The 21,310-nt window shown below is 36.4% G+C and overlaps 1 protein-coding gene across 1 annotated transcript; it reads right to left on the bottom strand.

Annotated features, from left to right (window-relative positions):
• Window positions 1-748: 748 nt before the first annotated feature.
• On the bottom strand, window positions 749-2,556 carry LOC113749463 (spermidine hydroxycinnamoyl transferase-like). Its single transcript, XM_027293216.1, has 2 exons — window positions 1,079-2,556; window positions 749-979 (listed from the first exon to the last, which is right to left on the bottom strand). Exon 1 carries the CDS (start codon window positions 2,458-2,460, stop codon window positions 1,096-1,098), a length of 1,365 nt encoding a protein of 454 aa, XP_027149017.1. The 5' UTR covers window positions 2,461-2,556; the 3' UTR covers window positions 749-979; window positions 1,079-1,095.
• Window positions 2,557-21,310: the final 18,754 nt, after the last annotated feature.

Below are 21,310 nucleotides of genomic sequence, written 5' to 3'. Positions count from 1 at the left end.
AGCTAGAAGACATGAAGGGAACTCTGCACTGAGTTGATTACATAGAACCAATCTGGATTTGGGAAGTTGGCCATTGAGAAGGAATATAAAATTCCTCTTGGACTATAAGTCCTTTGCTTTAAGATGTCTAATAGTGTACTCCTCTGCTTTATATGGGTTCTTTCCCTCTCACCCCTCATATAGCTCACTTGAATTCTTTCTTCCCCTCAGACTAAGATAAGATAGGTTATAAATGTTATTTCATAAGAGAGGGAAAAAAAAGATTAAGTGTCCATGGTGGTTCTAAAGCTACTCCATTCCTAGCTTAAGCTAGTAGTCGATATGCCATCACGCAATTTACAAGTTTCTTTGCTATGGGATGGAATATGACAATTAAGTACCCAATACACAATGCTCATCATAATTCAAATTTTACTGTGTAAGAAACAAGTTTTATAGATTGACACTTTAAAGTAATAATATCATGAAAAGATTATACATCATATTTTTTTTTAATTAATCTTATATACGGGGGAGGAGTGGGTTGGGTGATACGGGGGAGGGAGTGTAAGCAAGAGATCTTAGATTCGAGTCCTCCTGTTTATACTAAAAAAAAAAAAGTGGGGCTATTGCCCTTGCTTAAGAAAAAAAAATTAATCATATATATATATTGACAGTATATACAATAACAAACATAGATATATACAACATGTGTAAAAATTGAAATTGAGAGTTAGTTCAAATTGAAATGAAATAACAAGTATCCATACTCATTAATGTATCTATTTTTGATACATACAAGATTAATCCTTTTTTTTTTTTTTAAGAAAAAGGACATCGTAAAGGTCATACTAGCTATCTCAAAGGAGTAAAAGTCTCCTTATTTGCTACTACTTTGGAGACAAATTTTTGGCTTCCCTTTACTCCATCTTCCATTTCTTAAAAGTTCCACGTCCAACAATTTGAACTGTTCTCCACCAGCTGCCAATTTGTAGGCTCCCTGTCCAACAAATAAATTCAAATGTTAGTGGCACCTAACTTTTACATTACATATGACAAAGCTTTTTACTGAGCCCCATGAAACTACACAAGAACGAACCTTGTAAGTCTACATCATCATATATCATCATAGAAATGCTTCTTAAAAGCATTAATGTGTTCTGCTTGTAGGCACAATGGTATAAATAACGACCCATCTCCATTAGGACTAGGAATAATGAAGAGTTTTCCATCATAAGCAACTGACCCAGGGGTCAAGAAAATTTGATTTCCCCACCCAAAATCGGCTTTGTACAAGCCCAGACCAACCCAAGTTGTAAAGATCAAATTGGGATTTCCTAAGAACAACCCCTGTGGACAACCAACGGCTTGAAAATGTCGACTGCTAGATACCTCCGGAATGTTCTTCATACAAACAAGATATGACCTTACATACTCATCTTTAACATTCTCTATTGCTTCCTTAATTTTGCTTGAAGCATAGCTTAGTGGCCTCGATTGGAGGTCACCTACAATGGCTCTTGTTGGTACAGGTAAGACAGCATTTCCAAAGTACCTTCCGGGCAAGGGTAGTTTAAGCCGATTGCGAAAATCCATATTCACATATAGAACCGTTTCTTGGGCGGGGTTGTGCATACGGGCCTTGGATAAGCACTTCCATATATGTGCAGATACTGCTACAAACCGGCTAAAGGGGCTTTGATTGCTAGTTTTGTGAATCATCAAATCTTGGTAGTTGGCCTTGTTCCTGATCTGCTCAATTTGGTCTTTACTTAACTTAAGCATGGCGCAGATGGTAGCCTTTTTACGCTCTTCCAAGCTGCTAGACTGGCCTATCAGGACGGGTAGTGGGAAAAAGTCCGAGTATTGTAATTTTGGGGCTGTTGATGATGGGTGATCGTCTTCATATTTCTGAAAAATTGTTCGATCTAGAAATGGTTGATCATCAGATTTTTCACCACGTGCAATCTTTGCCCATTCGGAAACAAAATGACACCCGCTGTGGCCGTCCGCAATGACATGTGACACGGCCAAGCCTATAGAAACACCACCACAGGCAAACTTTGTAATTTGCGCTAGAAGGAGCGGTATCTCATGAAGGGGAGTATTATTGTTATCTATAGGTGGGATCAGGGCACGGATTTGTGGGGTTGGACAGAAGTCTCCGAAATCCTGTATTTTGAGCTCAGATTGTGCTTCAACAAGTAAAGCTCCCATGGAATTGCACTGCAGCTCAACTCGGCCCCCATCTTTCTGGTATAAACGTCCAGCAAGCGGATGAAACGCCACCAAGGCTTCGCTTAGTGATTCTTTCAAAACCCCAGTGGCATCTTTTAGCAATTCTGGACCTTCTGGCTTGTAAAAATGGACGATAGTTACATGAGTCACGGGCACACGTTGATCACACTCGGATAAAAACATTACTTTTGTGGGGATTGGTTTTGCTGGTTTGACGATGTGAGAGGCAATCAAGTTAACCATTGTGAGAAGGAAAGAGAATAATGGGAGTGAGAGTTGTAAGAAGGAAAAAAGTATCGCAGCTGGGAGACTTTGTGAGAAGGAAAGGAAATTTTGAGGGTGAGATTTTTGAGGAAAGGAAAGGAAAGGAAAGGAAATTTTGAAGGAAAGGAAAGGAAAGGAAATTTTGAGGAAAGGAAATTTTGTGGTAGCAAAGTGCCGCCAGCGTACGCTTATATAGACCCGAGATTTATATAATATCACATGTGAAAATTGCAAAGACTTGCTTTACAAGTAGGGGTGGCAATTTTCGATACAACTTGAAAACATCATACGAATTTAATACGAAATTAATGGGTTTGAATTGAGATTTTGCAGATTTAGATCAGAATCGGGTCGAACCTGGTGAACCTGAAAAGATAACAGGTCGAATTTAGGTTACCCACGGGTTGATCCGATAATTCGTTTATGAATTAAAAAGAATTTAATAAATATAAAAATATTTTATCTAACTAAACTAAGTTATTCCTTTTTTCCCAAGGCATTAATCATTAATCCTAAATGAATTTGTTTGACTTGTGTGAAGTTGGAATTAATATATTTGGACAAATAATATATTACATTATTTTTCTACTTTTATAGTGATTTAATTTATTTTATATCAGGTTTGGGATATTACACTTTTACAGTGTTTTAATTTATTTCAGATCTATTTTGGAATTATTTTATTGAGACTTTTATTACTTCGTTATGTAATTAGCCTTGTGCAAAATTGGTTCTGTTAGAAACTATAGTGGTATATTAGTAAATTAAAATTGTGTTTCAAATCATATGATGTCCAAAAATTTCAGGTTTAGGTCAAGTATTCTACCCTTTGCAGGTTGTCGGGTCGTGATTAAATCAGTAGGTTTTCTGTTATACCTGGATCTCAACCCAATCCGTTACCCTTATTTTTGACCCGATTGCCACGTCTATTGATAAGTGTATATTTTACATGTTTTAGCGTATTTTATTATTTAATTTTGGTGTGTTTTAGTCATGTTTTTAGCTAATTAACTAGGATTTTAGTGACAATGTATATTTTGTGGTTTAAGTGGTAAAAATTACATTTCTATGGATAATCCACCTGTAAAAAAAAATCTTTACTTTGTGGTTTTATCAGAGAAAATGATCAAAAGTCTAAAGATGCCAAATTGCAAAGAATGGAATCTGTGGCGATTAATTATTTATTTTCAATGGTCTTTAGTTCTTAAATTGTATCCAAAAACTAATTTCCTCAACATAACCGTTTTTTTCACTTAAGAGTATTCCAACCTTTTGGCTAGACTAATCCCCCAAGGCTGTGTAGAGTTTACTCCAAAGATACACAGCAAGGTAGCACACGAAGATCGATCACGAACTTGCTGGTACTCAACATAACCATTTTTGATATAAAAGTATTTTTGTAACTAAATTTGATCCTTTGATGGATACCTTCTTGGTATATGTACATCAACATTGACCATTAAAACAATAACTACTATTGAGTGTGTTTGGAAAGAGTATTATTTGAAATAATTACTGTAATACTTTTTGTAATATGATGTATGTGAGATAAAAAAACTAATTAAGAATATAAAATGGTGGATTGAAAAATGTGTTTATGATGCAAGCAAAATATTATGTGAAATAATTCAGCAATCCAAACACACTCATTAATATTGGAGACAGGTAATGCCACGTACGTGCTTTTAAACTAATATATTTTAAGAAATTACTTTGGTTGTTGCAATTATAGTAAATGTCTTACCACACTCACAAGAAATTACAAAAGCAAAAAGTTCAACGAAATATTCAAGAACCAATTTAGTTCATCTCATTAGACGCAATAAGCAAAGACCTTTTCCTGCGTCTCCTTGCGGTCATCACAAAACCACGATACTCTAGCCCTAATTTAATCCACCAAGACGTATTTTGCTCGATTATGCACTTAGAAGTTCAACAAGGAGAAAAATTCAAGTAAAAACTGGTTTGTTTGTGTATGGTTTTAATGGAACCTCATAATAGGAGCAAGTGTATTTTTGATGTTTTCGTCCTAGGTTACTAGGCATGTAAACAAGACTAATCAAAATGAGCTAGCTGGCATTTTTGTTTATTTTAACAAGTTTTAAATTTTGATTTACATTTGATTTGTTAATTTTTCGAGTCTCACACCTTTAGGAAGTCAATCTCTAGTAACTTAAATTTCTTACAACTGAATTTCAAGTTTCATCAATATCAAATCAATTTTAAAATCTTAATTACTACTAATTCAAGTCCACGTCCAACAGCATTAGTTGACAAACAAATTTTGAATGAACTGATTGAATAATCAATAACTTTGATTTGTATTTCAGCTAGATAATGACTTTAAGGGACTCTAGTTTTCCAATTCAACACAAAGTGGCAAGGGACAAGGGCTATAAATTCTCTTTTTTTTTTTTTGTCAATCGTCAACCCTACTTTTTATCATACTCTATTCTAATCTAATTGCGGGGGAGATCTAACTGGGCCTATGAAGGGATCGATGGGGACAGAACCACCGGACAAGGGCTATAAATTCTCGTTTTGGATTAAAGGCCAAAAACTATCCAGGCTCACACGAGCGGGCTCCACTTGGTCAGAGATCAGATAAGTATGAGCTTGCACAAAGTGATAACGTCAATTAACTTTATCTATGTTGTTTTCGTGCAGCCTACGTATCTATTCATTTGTTAACGCAAGTTGACAAGAACGGGTCAATTTTTCACAAGAGGTTGTCAAATTTTGTGTGGATGTAAGGACTGTGCTAATGAATGATTTGTAAGAATTTTTATAAGTCATTTATGGTTCCGGACACATCTATTGTCGATGTAATAATTGTGTTAATAGACGATTTGTAGAACTTTTATAAGCGACCCATGGTTCTGGAGGCTATGTTTTCATACTCGGACCGGGTATTGACTTGGTTGAATTCAGGAGGCAGGGGTCAATAGGTTCGATCGGATTTGATAGGAGTTAAACCGGATGATGTCATAAATAAAAATTATTTAAAAATTAAAATATTATATGTAAAATACTTAAGAACATGTTAATATTAATAAATATATATATTCATATATATTTGATGTTTCAAATATATTTAACAAGAAAATACAAAAAAATTAGAATGATCAAGTCACATTTTAGATTATTTAATGAACATTAACAAGTTTAGAATTAAAATTATGGATTTAATTGAAAAATAAACACTGAACTTTAGGATAACATTTATAAAATATGAAATATTTGAAATATATTAATAATTTTTAACAATATAGGGGCCAAAACATAATATTGAAAATATTTTGATCTTTAAAAAAAAAATTGGGCGGCAGGACTGAGGCTGAGGTCTCCAACTCATGCCAATGTCAAGTATCTACTTCAATTAAGAAGGCCGCCATTATATCTTTCCATCGGGCCCACTACGATTCCCACCGTTGGCGACTTGAAAGTTGGAGACTTCTTTTAGTACAAATTGGAAGAAATGTAAAGCCGAAACTTGACACCTCATCAAGTTTCTTTCAGCGTTCCACCGGACCTTTGGTATCAAACCGGTTCATCCGTTTGCCGGTCAAACCCAATTTTTGACCGAGTTTTATTGCATCCGATTTTTGGGTAATTCGGACTGGACGCTTGGCCAGTTTTCGGTTCGATCGATTAGACCGGTCGGTCCGGTCCGAGTTTGAAAACACAGTCTGGAGGTGTATCCTGATCTATGGTGGTGATCAGAATTAAATTCACCCAAACTTCTTTTTATCCAAAAAAAATTCACTTACTTTTTAATTTTGATTTTTCTTTTTTCTTTGAGATTGGAAGGCAACACTCAATATTTTTATTTTGGGAAAAGTTGTGCAGAGAAAAAAAACCAAAAAAAGTGCCAGAAAGAGAGAGAGGGAGAGTCCGTCAATAGAAATTTGCAATATTATTCCAAAGAAATTCTTTTGCCAACTTGATTAAATAGCGCAACGGATTTTCTGTCCCATAACCTGTGCCACTCTCTACCTACCTTTTATTATATTGCTATTTTTCTTACATAAATATCATGTTTTAGTTCTTTTTTGTTTCCTTAACATTCAATAACTATTAACTAAATAATACACAAAATTTAACAAACTCAAAAAATAAAATACATAAAAAAGGAGATTTTTAATGAATTTTCTATTGTATTTTTTAATTTTCTATTATATATTACTTTTTTGAACCTGTTGTATTTATTTTTTATTCAATTAATAGTTATTAAATGTTAAGGAAACAAAAAAGAACTAAAACATGATATTTATGTAGGAGAAATAACAATATAATAAAAAGTGAGACAGAGAGTGGCACAGGGTATGGGACAGAAGATCCATTGCGATTAAATAGAAACTTAGTGTATTCCTTTCAGGAATTTCTCCTTTCATTTATTTCGAAAACCTTTCAGTAAAATAAAATTTCGACAGAAGTTTACAACTTTGTGAAATAGTAAAGGTATATTATTTGAACAACATAGGATGTGACAACAATAATTTGTTGAATGGCTTAAAGGGTTTATAAGTAGGGCCGGTTTCTTAGTTCTTGAATCCTTAAATATTTGCATCGTTCTTCATTCAATTGTAAGCTATAGAATCACATCCATATTCTCAATAACAGTTTTCTTTCGAGCATCTTATGGTGTCTTATGAATCTTTCACTTGGAATGCATTCAGCGATTTGGACACATGATTTTGGTTCTCTATTAATATATGTTTCTATAACTTTAGCAATACAAGTCTATTTTTCTTTCTGTTTCCATAGAAGGAAATCAAAAACGAAAAACTCCTCATTCACGACTTTAAGATCTTCTTTCAAATTAGGCTGTAGGTTGTCCAAAGTATGTGACATTGAATTTTTTTTCGAGCCTTATACTATTGAGCTATAGAGAACCTATAAAACTTGAAAAGATCGCTTTTAATGGAAAAGGATAAACTGTTCCATTGGGTAGAATAGTTGTAAGAGACTTGACAAGCATAGTAATACGGTTGAAATGATTAAAGTTGGATACAATATAATACAATGTCTCAGTGTACTTTTCAAAATGTCCATTAGTTTTTCTTATTTCAAGTGCTTGTAAATTTGGTTCTATGCACGTAATAGATAGTTACTATAAAGGCAAGAAGCAAGAGGAAAGAATCATCAACCGCAGTAGTATCAAGAAGTGAAGATTGGGTTAGCGATGACTTGATGAATTATAGATATGTAGGCGGCCCTGAAAAAGTTTCTTTTAAGTTGACAAAAATGAGATTCCTAAGGAAAAGAAAATTGTGCTGAATCACCTTCTGAACAATAAAAAAAAAAGAAGAAACTTCTAAACAACCCCTCTGCCACCTTAAGTCCTGGATTACCTTCTGAAAAACCATCTGAGTTAAGTGTAAAATCAGCAGCAGGTGGACTGATCCATCTCACAGGAATCGGCCTAAGTTTCTTCTTGAAAGAAGAGGCTGACTGGTAAAATTGCACCCAAGATGTAGTGACAAATCCAATTCCTTTGAACTCGAGAGCACATGGATTAGCAACACCCTTAAAATTTTGTTAGCAAAGATGATGATGAGTCGAGAAACGCCCTTCAGAAAATGCCTCATTCCCCACCTTCCATAAATGCTAGCAAACGAAGATAAGTACTACTCTATATATAAAAACCTGTGAAGGGTTTGTAGTTGGTTGCAACCACCAATTAACTAGCAGAACCCAAAGGCAAAATGCCAGCCACACCTTCAAAGAAACTCCATACTAAAGCAGCAAGTTGCCTATCACTAAATGCATGATCAAAAGTCTCTAAAGCTGGATTTTCCCGACACCAACACTTAGACTGACCATGGATCCCAAACTTAGTGTATCAAGCACAGACAAACGATTAAATAAGCACCGAAGGATGAAAAAAGAAACCTTTAAAGGAATACTCGAGGGCCAAATACCCACAAACGCCAAGGAGGATTTCCTTGCTTTTCTCACTAGGTGAAGGCGAAGACATGGAGAACTTGTCTGCAGATGAAAGAGACCAAACCATATCATCATTAGCGTGAAAGGAGGGAGGAGAAATCTGTGAAACCTGACTAACCACAACCGAATGCAGTGACTGGTTTAGCAGATTTTGATCCCAAACTCCATCTCGAACAAAGTCTATTACCCGATGATCTGCAATTACTGATGCAGTATTATATAAAGGACCTGTATGATCCCAATTATCAAACCAGAACTTAACCAAGCCATCTTTCAAAATCCAAAAAATAGCCCCCTCAGCTAAAACTATCATTCATTTCCAATTTAAAGAACTGTTCAAAGAAAACCCACCAATTTCCAATTAATATCTGTGGAACTAAGCATTCAAACTCTTTTCTGTGAACATTTTCACATACCTTTTCACCAAAAAAGGGGGGAATAAAAAAGACATGTATGAAGTCAAGTGATTTGGCCAATGTAGTGATCTGAATTATACTCATAACGTAAATGAAATAAGCTATGCAAGTTCACTGATTATTAACAGACAAAATGACTTTAAATTAGTGTTCAGATTATTTTTTTTGAAAGCACGTTTATTGAACGTAGAAGAAATATTCCATAGCTTCCATTTTACAAAGAACAGTATTTTAAATAAGAAACTATTTAAACACCTGATGTTTTTCCCAGATGAAACAAGCATGAACAATAGCATTAATACTTTAAAACTTGGTTCAAGAGATTTTGTACATTTTTGTTAAATCTCATCAGAGAATTTCACAGTATTGGGCAACTAACAATTAATAATAAAATTCAGTTGAATTTCGAATCCAAATTGTACTTTACAGGGCAAATAAATTGGCATCTCATGATTTCTTTTATGAGCAATCATATCCCCCCATGCAGGAATGGTTCCTGTTTTGGGTTGGACTTTTACCTGGCGCCTGAAGTCTTGCAGCCACTGCAAGTACTCAACCTGCAGTGAGAGCTGGTCCTGTTTATGGAATAACTAGTTGTCTCCTTCAACACCCAGCATATAAGGACAGTATCTATCTATTCCACCTGCCGCAGGTCCTTCAGGTAGCATCCACAAGAAGCATGCAGTTTCAGAAAGTCCTGGCCAACCTGAATGCCAGTATTATATGAAAACTGGGTACTGTAAATTTTGGCCTTTCTGTAGATATCATCACCAACCTGAATGGAGTGCACAGAAGGCAAATCTTGTCCTTAGCCTCAAGGGTCTACCTCTACGTCCGGGTGTTGGCTGTTTGTCATCACTATTTACAAAATGAAGTATCCAAATTTGGGCGTTCATGCATGTTTGATCACCCAATGGGGTCTCTAAGCTATAGTCCATCTGCATCTTCTCTTGCTGATGTGCCTGTTGCTCACGCTGTTGGATCTTCAATGGGTACTCTGGCTCCATCATCCTTCTCATTGGACTCGAGACCTGAACTTAATTTGTCATCCAGTAAGGATGCCTTCTCCAGTTGAATGTCTTCTGTGAGGGTTCCAGTGGTTTGGTTAGTTCATTGTTTTCAAAGAGCGGTATACTCCCTCACCTAAAGGCTTAGCAGCCTGGACAGGGAATCTCTACTTCATGTGGCAGCAGTAGTACAGTACATGGAAGTGAGGCTTGAACATCAAGCTGAGCAAAGTGAAGCTAAGCCATTACAATCTTTTTGTGGATAACTCTTATCGACCCAGTGATATATTTTTGATGCAAATCACTTCCTAGGAGGTTGTTTCTCATCAGTCATCATGTTTGGTCAATCAGGTCTGGGAGATTGTAGCTCAGTAATCTGTGCTCACATAAATCATTACTTGGTCACCATTTCCATTTTCAATAAGCCATGCCTACTTCAAATTATCCAACAAACTGGTATAGCTTCATGCTGGTTTGAATAACAAGAAAATACCCACCTCAGGTTTTGAAATTCTTCACGCAGCCCAAGTTTTGGAGCTTCTTGTCAATTGTCCCCATTCTTTCACTGTTAGTAAAACAATTATGTGCTGCCTCTATCCCAAATTTAGGACATTTCTTGAGACTACAATTTTTTAGGAAAAATCGTTCAAAACGTTTCTCATATTTTACAAAATGACTTTTTTAGTCCCTCACTTTTAAAAGTGTAATTTTACATCCCTTACAAATTCATATTGGTCAAATTTGGTCCCTACCTAGATTTCCTACTAGTTTTTTATCGGAATCCACCATGTGCCTTGCACGTGATCATTTTTTATGGACAAAATTGTCAAATTAAATTTTACATAATTCGATTCATAGTCCCTCACATTTCACAAAATAAAATTTTTCGTCCCTCACATTTCACAAAATGAATTTTTCGTTCTTCACATTTTTCAAAATGGATTTTTTCATCCTTCATTGATCATGTGTGCGAATAATTTTTTTTAAACACATGTATATATCTATTTAAATTCACCTGAGCAGTTCGAATATCATGTAATATATTTTTATTTGATTTCACCTAGCGAAATCAAATAGAGATATATTATATACTATTCATATTGTTCACTCATATTCATTTCATTTTACTCAAAAATTGAAAACAAAGAAGACATTTAATCCTAAACATTATCGAGTATTTATGTCGAATTAAATTTGGACACAAAAAATAAACAAAGGAAAAGTATGACAAAAAGAAGTAACTGATTAGCACTTTCAAATTTTAATACAATCACAAGGCAAGTAATTCAACTATTGGTTTTAAAAGTGGCGAGTAGAAATTTTAAATTTAAACTGCAATTTGTTAGTACAACTATAGAATTTAAGTTAGGATCCATTAATTATATGACCTTATTATACAACTCAATAAATAAATTATTACCAAAAGAGAAATGTTACAAATATTGAATAGGTTCACATGGTAAAATCATTTAGATATATGTATGGTTTAAAACAAAATTGTTAGTTTTAAACCCCCGTATATATATATATATATATATGTTGAATAGCATGTATACAACTACGATTGGCCTATTTTAGTGAAATCAAATAAAGATATATTACATGTTACTCATACTGTTCAGGTGAAATCAAATAGATATATATATATATATATATATATATGGATTTAAAGAGAAAAAAAAAACTATTCATACACATGATCAATGAGAGATGAAAAAATTCATTTTGAAAAATATTAGGGATGGAAAAATTCATTTTATAAAATGTGAAGGATGAAATAATTCATTTTGTAACATGTTAGGGACGAAAAAATTCATTTTGCAAAATATAAGGGACTATGAATCGAATTATATAAAATTTGATTTGATAATTTTGCTCTTAATAAATGATCATGTATAAGGTACTTGGTGGATTCTAACAAAAAATTAGTAAAAAATCTAGGTAGGGACCAAAATTGATCCATGTGAATTCATAAGGGACGTAATATTACACTTTCAAAAGTGAGAGACGAAAAAAATCATCTTGCAAAATGTGAGAGACTTTTTGAATGATTTTTTCAAATTTTTAATATACAGTAGATCATTATGGACAACCGAGATTTTGCTTCCAAATTTGCGCCCGTAGTCAGATAATGTTTGTTTTTTCTATTTTATAATAAATCCAAGGGTCCATCCTCCACACATGCATTTTTTAAAAACCAACATAAGCCTTGCCATTAGATGTTGTTTTGCACACACCACTAGATTTTCCAAATGGGTACTTAATAGTGGGTCTTACTAAAATTTTTAGTAACTTCTGTGACATGCACCTCTGAGGGTAAAGAGATGAAAAGTTTGGAAGGAAATATTGTAGCATGACTCCAATTGGGGATGGTAAAAAAGTGAAACATGACATTAACAATAATAACACGGAGGGTGTAATTGATTTTGATCATTTGTGTAGTTTCTTTGTAAGTTAATATCAAGATTAGCCTTTAAAGCAGCAAGTTACAAGTAATATTAGAGATGGCAACGTTACATGCGACATACGTGATATCAAACTAGTATGTTTTAGTAAATATATTATTGTTTACAAACTTCACATGAAATTACAAAAGAAAAGCTATGAAGAAACATATAAGAATCACTTGACTCTTACTTGAGTTCCTTTGCAGTCATCACAAAAGATTCAAAAAGGAACAAAATTCAAGTAAATATAGGTTTCTTTATCTCCGCTGTGAATGGTACTCCCAACAGGGGCAGCTGTAGTTTTGATGTTTTTTTCTGGAGTGGTCTATGGTATGTTTTAGACTCTGAGTCTAGTATCATGTGACTGTAAGAATTTTATGAATCTTAGGTAATTTTGACGATGGTCTATTAATGCTTGTTTGGTTGCTTTATGTGCTGCTGCTCTATGTTTTGCTCTTCTAGTACTAATCCGTGTCAATGAAAGACAATTAGTATGAAAATTACCCTCAAGCCATGGATGTAGGGCACAGGTAAACACTTCAAGCAAACCAGTCTCAAAGAAGGTACCTCATCGTTGCATCCCCTCAAATTTTTAGAAACCTCTTTTTTATGATATAAATAATATTGTGGTGTCTTAAACTGGTTATATTATAATATTTTTCGCCCACTCAGACTACAAGACTTATATATTGCCCTCCCTCAAGAAAAATAAAAGTTTACTGATGCCTGGAGAGAAGGGAACATGAGTGCAGATTGTTTGGCCAAGGAAAGCTCGAGTCAAGGACCAGGATTATATAATGGTGGTGGCAACACCTGTTTAGTTTCAATGTGAAGAGCTTGGAGGCTCTCCAATGCATCCAAAAATAAAACTAGATCAATCAATACCCAATTTTCCAATGAGAAACAATTGGAACAGAATAAAAAAAGAAGAAAAAAGGTAATAGATGCATAAAAGGTCAAAAAATACCATGTTAGACTTAGAGTTATATGGAAGCATTAGCCAAATACAACTGGCATATCTAAGGAAGAAACAAGCTAGTTAAAAATGAACAGCGAGAAAAGACTTATAGTGTTTCTTTTTTAGCTAAATTTGATTTATTTCTTTTTGTGTTTGGTTGATTATCAACTAATTTACTCTTGTATGATTTGCAATTGTGTAACTTCTGTGACATGCACCTATGAGGGTAAAGATGAAAAGGTTGGAAGGAAAAATTGTAGCATGACTCTAATTTAGGGATGGTAAAAATGTAAAACATGATATTGACAATAATATGGAGGGAGTTTAACTGATTTTGATCATTTGTATAGTTTCTTCGTAAATTAATATCAAGATTAGCTTTTAAAATAGCAAATTATAGATAACATTTAGATGGCAATGTCACGTGCGACATTGACAGGTGCCGAACCTGTGCAATAATAATTACCTACTCGAGAAAAATACAGATTTTGTATATAGCGGTGAGCAGGGTCGAATCCACAGGGACTGGGGATAATTCGTTTCTTCTAGAGTCCAAAGTATGGGGGGTTTTGGATTAAATGCTAACTAAATAAATTAACTGCAGAAAATAATTAATTAAAAGAAATAACTAAGAGAAACTCTAGCCAAGGGTATACTTCAGAAATGGTTCATGCACTGATCATTGATGCAAAAATAATCCCAACATTTATTAATAGATTGGTTATAGTTGTCATGCACGCGATAAACAACCAACCCTTCCTTAATTTATCAAAAAATTGACAGGTGCCGAACCTGTGCAATAATAATTACCTACTCGAGAAAAATACAGATTTTGTATATAGCGGTGAGCAGGGTCGAATCCACAGGGACTGGGGATAATTCGTTTCTTCTAGAGTCCAAAGTATGGGGGGTTTTGGATTAAATGCTAACTAAATAAATTAACTGCAGAAAATAATTAATTAAAAGAAATAACTAAGAGAAACTCTAGCCAAGGGTATACTTCAGAAATGGTTCATGCACTGATCATTGATGCAAAAATAATCCCAACATTTATTAATAGATTGGTTATAGTTGTCATGCACGCGATAAACAACCAACCCTTCCTTAATTTATCGATAGCTAAGGTACGACCGTTAGCTATTTCTCTAACCCAAAAACAACCCTAGGTACGACCGTAAGATTTAATTTCTAGATTGCATTAATAATTAGAAAGGCCCAATCCTAACCAACAAACACGCTACGAGGGTTTGTTTAAGCTAGATCATATGCTCCCCTGACATAAACCCAATTACGCCAGTTGCTACTGAGGTAGAGATAACGAACAATTACGGATTCAATTACCCCTATTTAGCAAAAATAGTCTATATGAATAATTAATTATTACGCACTAATCAATCATACACAAGGCCATAGCAATTAAAATCAAGGAACATATAAATACCAATAAATGAAGAAAATAATTAAAAAAAAGATTCGATCTCACAGTAATTGTCGAACCAAATCGTCAGTTGTCCCCTTGACTAGAATTGTAGAATTAGTTCATAATTAATGAACTAAACCCACGAGAAATTGAAGCAAAAGCTGCGGCCATCAATTCGCAAGTTGAGGGAATTCAATTCGTCTATTTAATAAAGAGAGAAAGCTACAAAAGGGACTTCATAGTTTTCCTTCGGTCTGGGCGTCCGCAGGAAGCAAACCAAAAGGAAAAGTCAAAGAAAAACAAAGAACAAGCCTCAGCTATTCAGCCATCTTCCATGCGTAAGAACAAACTAGCTAAAAGGCCAAAAAAAGGGTCAACAAAAGTTGCTAAGCTAAAGGCTACCCAAAATTCCTACGAGAAGAAAAGTCAAAATCCTAAGCTAAAACTAAAGAAACGGAAAAACTAAGAGGACCAGACAGCCCTCTGCTGTGCGGCGGTTCCTCCCAGGGGGGAAGAAGACTCCCTACTTCAGCCCTTCGTTCCTCCTTTTAATGCTGCGCTCTGCGAATTACCAAAAAGGACTTGTATCTCCTTGTTCCAAAAATGCCCTGGATGCCTGCTACTTGAACTCTTTCCTGATAACTGTCAAATCGGCACTTATTATGGTATTTTCGTTCTACTCGCTGAAATATATGTAAAATACTAAAAGTGAGTAGAATCTAATAATTAATTCACATTGGGTTAAGTAATAGGGAAAATTAATAATAAACTAAATGATAAAATTGCAACCTATCAATTCCCCCCACACCTAAACCATGCTTGTCCTCAAGCATGAGAACAGCAAATAAACACCAACACTTGCCAATGGCTATTACTCCATCTACCATATTGCCAAGATACCAAGAAAATATAATAATCAAGCATCAATGGTCTAGTCCAAGAAACATCACTCCGGTTAGCTTCTAAACCATAAATTCCTCTAATTTCATGTTAACCAATCTAAGAAAAAGGAATGACGCATAACAGTTATCAGCAAATGGTCCAACTATTAACCAAAATCTCAACATTAAATCCATAAATCGGCAAGCTGACTTTTATTATACACTAACACAGCATTCACTTTTTCTTTCACATTTTTCTACTTTTCTCTTTTTTTCTTTTTTCTTTTTTTTTTTCTTCTTCTTTCTCGTTTTTTTTCAATAGTAACAAAAGACTTAGTCGCTAGCCATTAGAGCCTTTTGACGCGAATTCCAACATTGGCCAGATGAAGGAGCCCGGTTACTCAGCTTCTATCGCCACGTGACCACGTACTCATAGCAATTATTACCTTTTGACGCGAGAATCAACACTTTTAGGTGCAGATCCCCGGTTACTCAGTAGTAAAGACTAGCGGAGTACAGTCAAGTTTTATTCACAGCTAATAACACAAAAACTCAATATAACTCAAAAACTAAAAGAAAATTTGCATCAGCTAGCCTCTTTTTCAAACATGGAGAATTGAGGTTAATAACCGGACCAATTCACATGAAAATGCCAATAATCATTCCCTATGCTTAGGAAAGTTAACCAAAAATTATAAGAGTAAAACAATTATCGATATTCACCAAAGAGATGTTCTTGAATTCAACCACATTAACTTGATACCCTTTTATTATTAAAATTGGCAATAGTAGAAATAGAGGCAATAATCCAACATCAAAGCTTGGCATGCACTTACGAGCCAATCACTAAAAAGAAACAAAAAAAATAAATGAAAGACACTAGCACCATAACTGCTCCCCCCACACCTAAATCCTACATTGTCCTCAATGGAGGTAATAAAATAATTAAAGCGAAGAGGATAACGAGACTTCCCTGCTGAACAGCTAAGGGATAGGAGGGAACAGTGGAGGAAAGCCGAGTTCTGAGACATCCTTGCCACTTGGCGTAGAGAATGCGCACTGGCAACCAAGCAATATCAGGGCAGAGCAATAGCCATCTATGTCTCTCAATTCATCAGGCAACTTTAGAAATAACTCAACCAGAATACCAAAAGAAACCTCCCAATTGAACAAACGAGTGCAGTATTGCAGTTCACCCAAAATCTCAACAAATGGCTCCAGTTGGCCAGCTAAAGTCTTAACCCAAGATCAGCAATTCCATTGAAAACAGCATAGATATTGGACAATAAGAACGCAGCCAACCAAATAGAGGTACCCAATTGAGGTATAAGACCCGCATGCTACATGAATGCTGCCAAATTCTGCGCCATGCTATGCACATTGTTAATTAGACATAATCACTAAGCAATAAGCAATGAAAGTGGCACAGTAGCCTTCCAAATCAACAAACAAAAGCAGAAATTACTCAACTCACGTCACTCCAATGGACTCAAAACAGAAGGCAGGACAATAGACTCAGGTGAAACCAAAAATGACCCCAACAAGGTAGCAAATAATGACAAAATGAACTGGTGCCTAAAGCCCAAAAGTTGTCACCAATTGGAAAGTCCAACACATAACTCAACTGGGAGCAAATATAAGCACAAGGGTTTGGGTTTTCAAGCAAACAGCTGACCAAACACACAGGGAAGAAGCAATTCAAATAAGCCGCCCAAAACACTGATAAATCCATCAGCACAAGCAGTACCAGAAACAGAAGAAACCAAAACGGCAATCAATTGTGGCAAATAACTCCCAAGGCAGCCCCAAACATGCACTAGAAACTCCAAGCAAGGCACAGGTAAAGAAAATCAAGCAATATACCACTTGCTAATATCCACCCAAAATCCCAACAAATGCTCCCAAGAAATCAGCAAGTCTAGTAATAGCAGGTCAGCATTTAGGCAATAACAACTTAGTCACAAGTTCTGAGCTTTCAATCCCAACAGCCACACCAATGAAAATGAATAAATGTTAGGCAACTACCACAACCAGTACCACTGGTGTACGCACAGGGAAGAATGAAATCAAACGGCAAACTCAATTCACTAAGAAATACAAACAACACTAGACAGTACTTCAAGAGCCCAAACAAATGACAATTATATTAGACTAGGCAAATCAGTTGCAGGTCATAACCCAACCCACGGGCTCCAGTAACACAGATGCAAGCCAATCAAATTTACTCAATGAAATCGTAATCATCAAAATCCCATCATCAAGAAATTGGAATCGTAGACCACAAAATTAGTAAGAAAAACCTGGCACCAGGGAGGTTGGGCAAGTGCGGTGGGCGAGAGGGAGTTGAAGCTGGGGGAGTTGAAGCTGAAGTCGCGCGTGAGGGACAGGCCGCCGTGGCTCGCGGCGTGCGGTGGTGCGAGGTGAGCTAAGCAGCAGTGGTGGACAGCGGCTGATAGCTTGTGAAGGAGATGGAGGGAGAGTGAAGAGCCGGTGGAGTTGGGGGCAGGGAACTGGCGGCGCGCGGCAAGGGGATGGTGGAAAGCAGCGGCGGCGGCCAGCGTGCGCAGGAAAGTTGGTGGTGGTCCGTCAGGTGGAGCTTGCGCAAGGAGAAGGTCGCGCGATGGAACTCCTGGCGGCGTGCGACCTTGGGAGAGCTGGAGCTGGAGGGAAGCTCGGCGAGGTGGCGATGGAGCTGCCTGGTGGGCTTCAGGTGGCGCGAGGTGGAAGGAGAGGTAGGCGTGAAGTTGGACTGGAGCGGTTGTGCGATGGGCGAGGGAGCTTCAGCCGTGGACTGCTGTGAGCTGCGGCCGACAGCAGAGAGCTGGGATGCGGCGAGCCGCGCTCGAGATGGCGGCAGGCACAGAGGACGACGGGCTGAGCAGCGTCCGTGGCAGGCTGGGTGCGTGCGGAAGAGAGGAAGGGAGAGCTGTGGCGGCGGGCAGAGCAAAACAGAGGAGAAGAAAGAAAGAAAAAGAAAGGAAAGAAAGAAAAGAAAAAACTGTTTTTTTTTTATTATACTTTGAAAATCTAAGCTACGGTGAAACAAAAATTTAAATATTCTTTTTTTTTATATTTTTTTTTTATTAAATTTTTTTTTAAAAATTTTTTTTTTTTTTTTAAAATTTTTTTTTTCATTGGCAAATTTCATTTTCGAGATTCAAAAGCAGAGATAACCAACAATCAACAACCGCTCTTGAATTTTTTAAAATACTTATCTCTCCCGCGAACGTGACGTGGGCACGCCATGAAGGCACGGAATCTGGAACTCTCCAGGTGACTTGACGCGGGCACGTCATGAGGGTAAGAGAGCTCCCAGAAGTTTCTGATCGCGAGCTTCCTGCACGTCACCACGCGGGCGCGTCATGACTGAAGGTCACCTACAAATCAGCAAAAACGAAAATTAACACCCAAAATCAGTCAAATTCAAGGAAGACAGATTTAAACTAACAAATAAAATCAAACAAACAACTAAAAGAAATTGGGTTGCCTCCCAATGAGCGCCTTTCTTTAATGTCTTTGGCTAGACATTATCATGTTTTGCTCATGGAGGATAAAATCTTGTGGCTCGCTTCAATGCTTCATCTTCAACGTGATCCTGGTAACCCTCATAGATGGAGTAATTCTTGGGCACACGAGTTACGGGCTTCCATGGACTAGTAAATGGCGCTAAACAAGTCAACAATGATCTGCATTCTCCACTCACTCCTCCACCACACGCATTCATCGGTTCAAGATATTTTTCCATTGCCACTCTTAACTTATTCCTGTCATGAAATTTCAAATTTTCTGGTATAATAAAATCAATTTCAGTAACAGGAATTGAAGAAGAGGAATTAGGAAAATATTGATTAAGGAGTGGAGAAGATGTCACCGCATTTGGAAATTGTTCACTGGATTCATTCACTTGAATACTTTGATGTTGGAGTCTCATGTCTTCCGCTTCAACTTCCTTTTCAACTGTATCTTTGGATCCTCCTTCTTGAGACTCTTGCAGTTCCATATCACTTGTCAGGATAATTGCACTCTCACATTTCTTAGAGTCATTGATGGTCTGTGAGGGCAAGTCTGACATGAATGACGATTGTTGAGACTCTTGCAGCTGAAAACTCATTGACCCCTCTTCATAATTAACGTTAGAGTTATCCCACCATCCTTGATCATACCGGTTTGAATAAGGGTCATACCACGTTTGAGATCGAGGTGAAGAATCTCCAAATTTTTTTTTGAGATAGTCACTCAGGTAGTCTTGATATTCGGGGCACATACCGGTTGAATGATCCCTGGCATAACAAATTTCACAGGTTGCAGCAGCCATTCTTTCTCTAACAGAGTTTAGTGCCTCTGCATATGCAGACCTCACAAAAAAACTAGCCTCATTGCCTTCCCCGGAAATAAAATCCAGTATATCACCAAAATACGGAGTGTAAGAAGCCATAAACTAAATAAAAAATGTAAACAAGATGAATTGAAAAAGAAACAAATAACTAGCGCCAGTCCCCGGCAACGGCGCCAAAAATTGACAGGTGCCGAACCTGTGCAATAATAATTACCTACTCGAGAAAAATACAGATTTTGTATATAGCGGTGAGCAGGGTCGAATCCACAGGGACTGGGGATAATTCGTTTCTTCTAGAGTCCAAAGTATGGGGGGTTTTGGATTAAATGCTAACTAAATAAATTAACTGCAGAAAATAATTAATTAAAAGAAATAACTAAGAGAAACTCTAGCCAAGGGTATACTTCAGAAATGGTTCATGCACTGATCATTGATGCAAAAATAATCCCAACATTTATTAATAGATTGGTTATAGTTGTCATGCACGCGATAAACAACCAACCCTTCCTTAATTTATCGATAGTTAAGGTACGACCGTTAGCTATTTCTCTAACCCAAAAACAACCCTAGGTACGACCGTAAGATTTAATTTCTAGATTGCATTAATAATTAGAAAGGCCCAATCCTAACCAACAAACACGCTACGAGGGTTTGTTTAAGCTAGATCATATGCTCCCCTGACATAAACCCAATTACGCCAGTTGCTACTGAGGTAGAGATAACGAACAATTACGGATTCAATTACCCCTATTTAGCAAAAATAGTCTATATGAATAATTAATTATTACGCACTAATCAATCATACACAAGGCCATAGCAATTAAAATCAAGGAACATATAAATACCAATAAATGAAGAAAATAATTAAAAAAAAGATTCGATCTCACAGTAATTGTCGAACCAAATCGTCAGTTGTCCCCTTGACTAGAATTGTAGAATTAGTTCATAATTAATGAACTAAACCCACGAGAAATTGAAGCAAAAGCTGCGGCCATCAATTCGCAAGTTGAGGGAATTCAATTCGTCTATTTAATAAAGAGAGAAAGCTACAAAAGGGACTTCATAGTTTTCCTTCGGTCTGGGCGTCCGCAGGAAGCAAACCAAAAGGAAAAGTCAAAGAAAAACAAAGAACAAGCCTCAGCTATTCAGCCATCTTCCATGCGTAAGAACAAACTAGCTAAAAGGCCAAAAAAAGGGTCAACAAAAGTTGCTAAGCTAAAGGCTACCCAAAATTCCTACGAGAAGAAAAGTCAAAATCCTAAGCTAAAACTAAAGAAACGGAAAAACTAAGAGGACCAGACAGCCCTCTGCTGTGCGGCGGTTCCTCCCAGGGGGGAAGAAGACTCCCTACTTCAGCCCTTCGTTCCTCCTTTTAATGCTGCGCTCTGCGAATTACCAAAAAGGACTTGTATCTC

The sequence above is a fragment of the Coffea eugenioides genome, chromosome 1 (assembly GCF_003713205.1).
Source record: "Coffea eugenioides isolate CCC68of chromosome 1, Ceug_1.0, whole genome shotgun sequence".
NCBI classification, from domain to species: Eukaryota; Viridiplantae; Streptophyta; class Magnoliopsida; order Gentianales; family Rubiaceae; genus Coffea; species Coffea eugenioides.
Note: the sequence above shows the minus strand (reverse complement) of the source record. Positions and strands in the feature narration are given on the sequence as shown.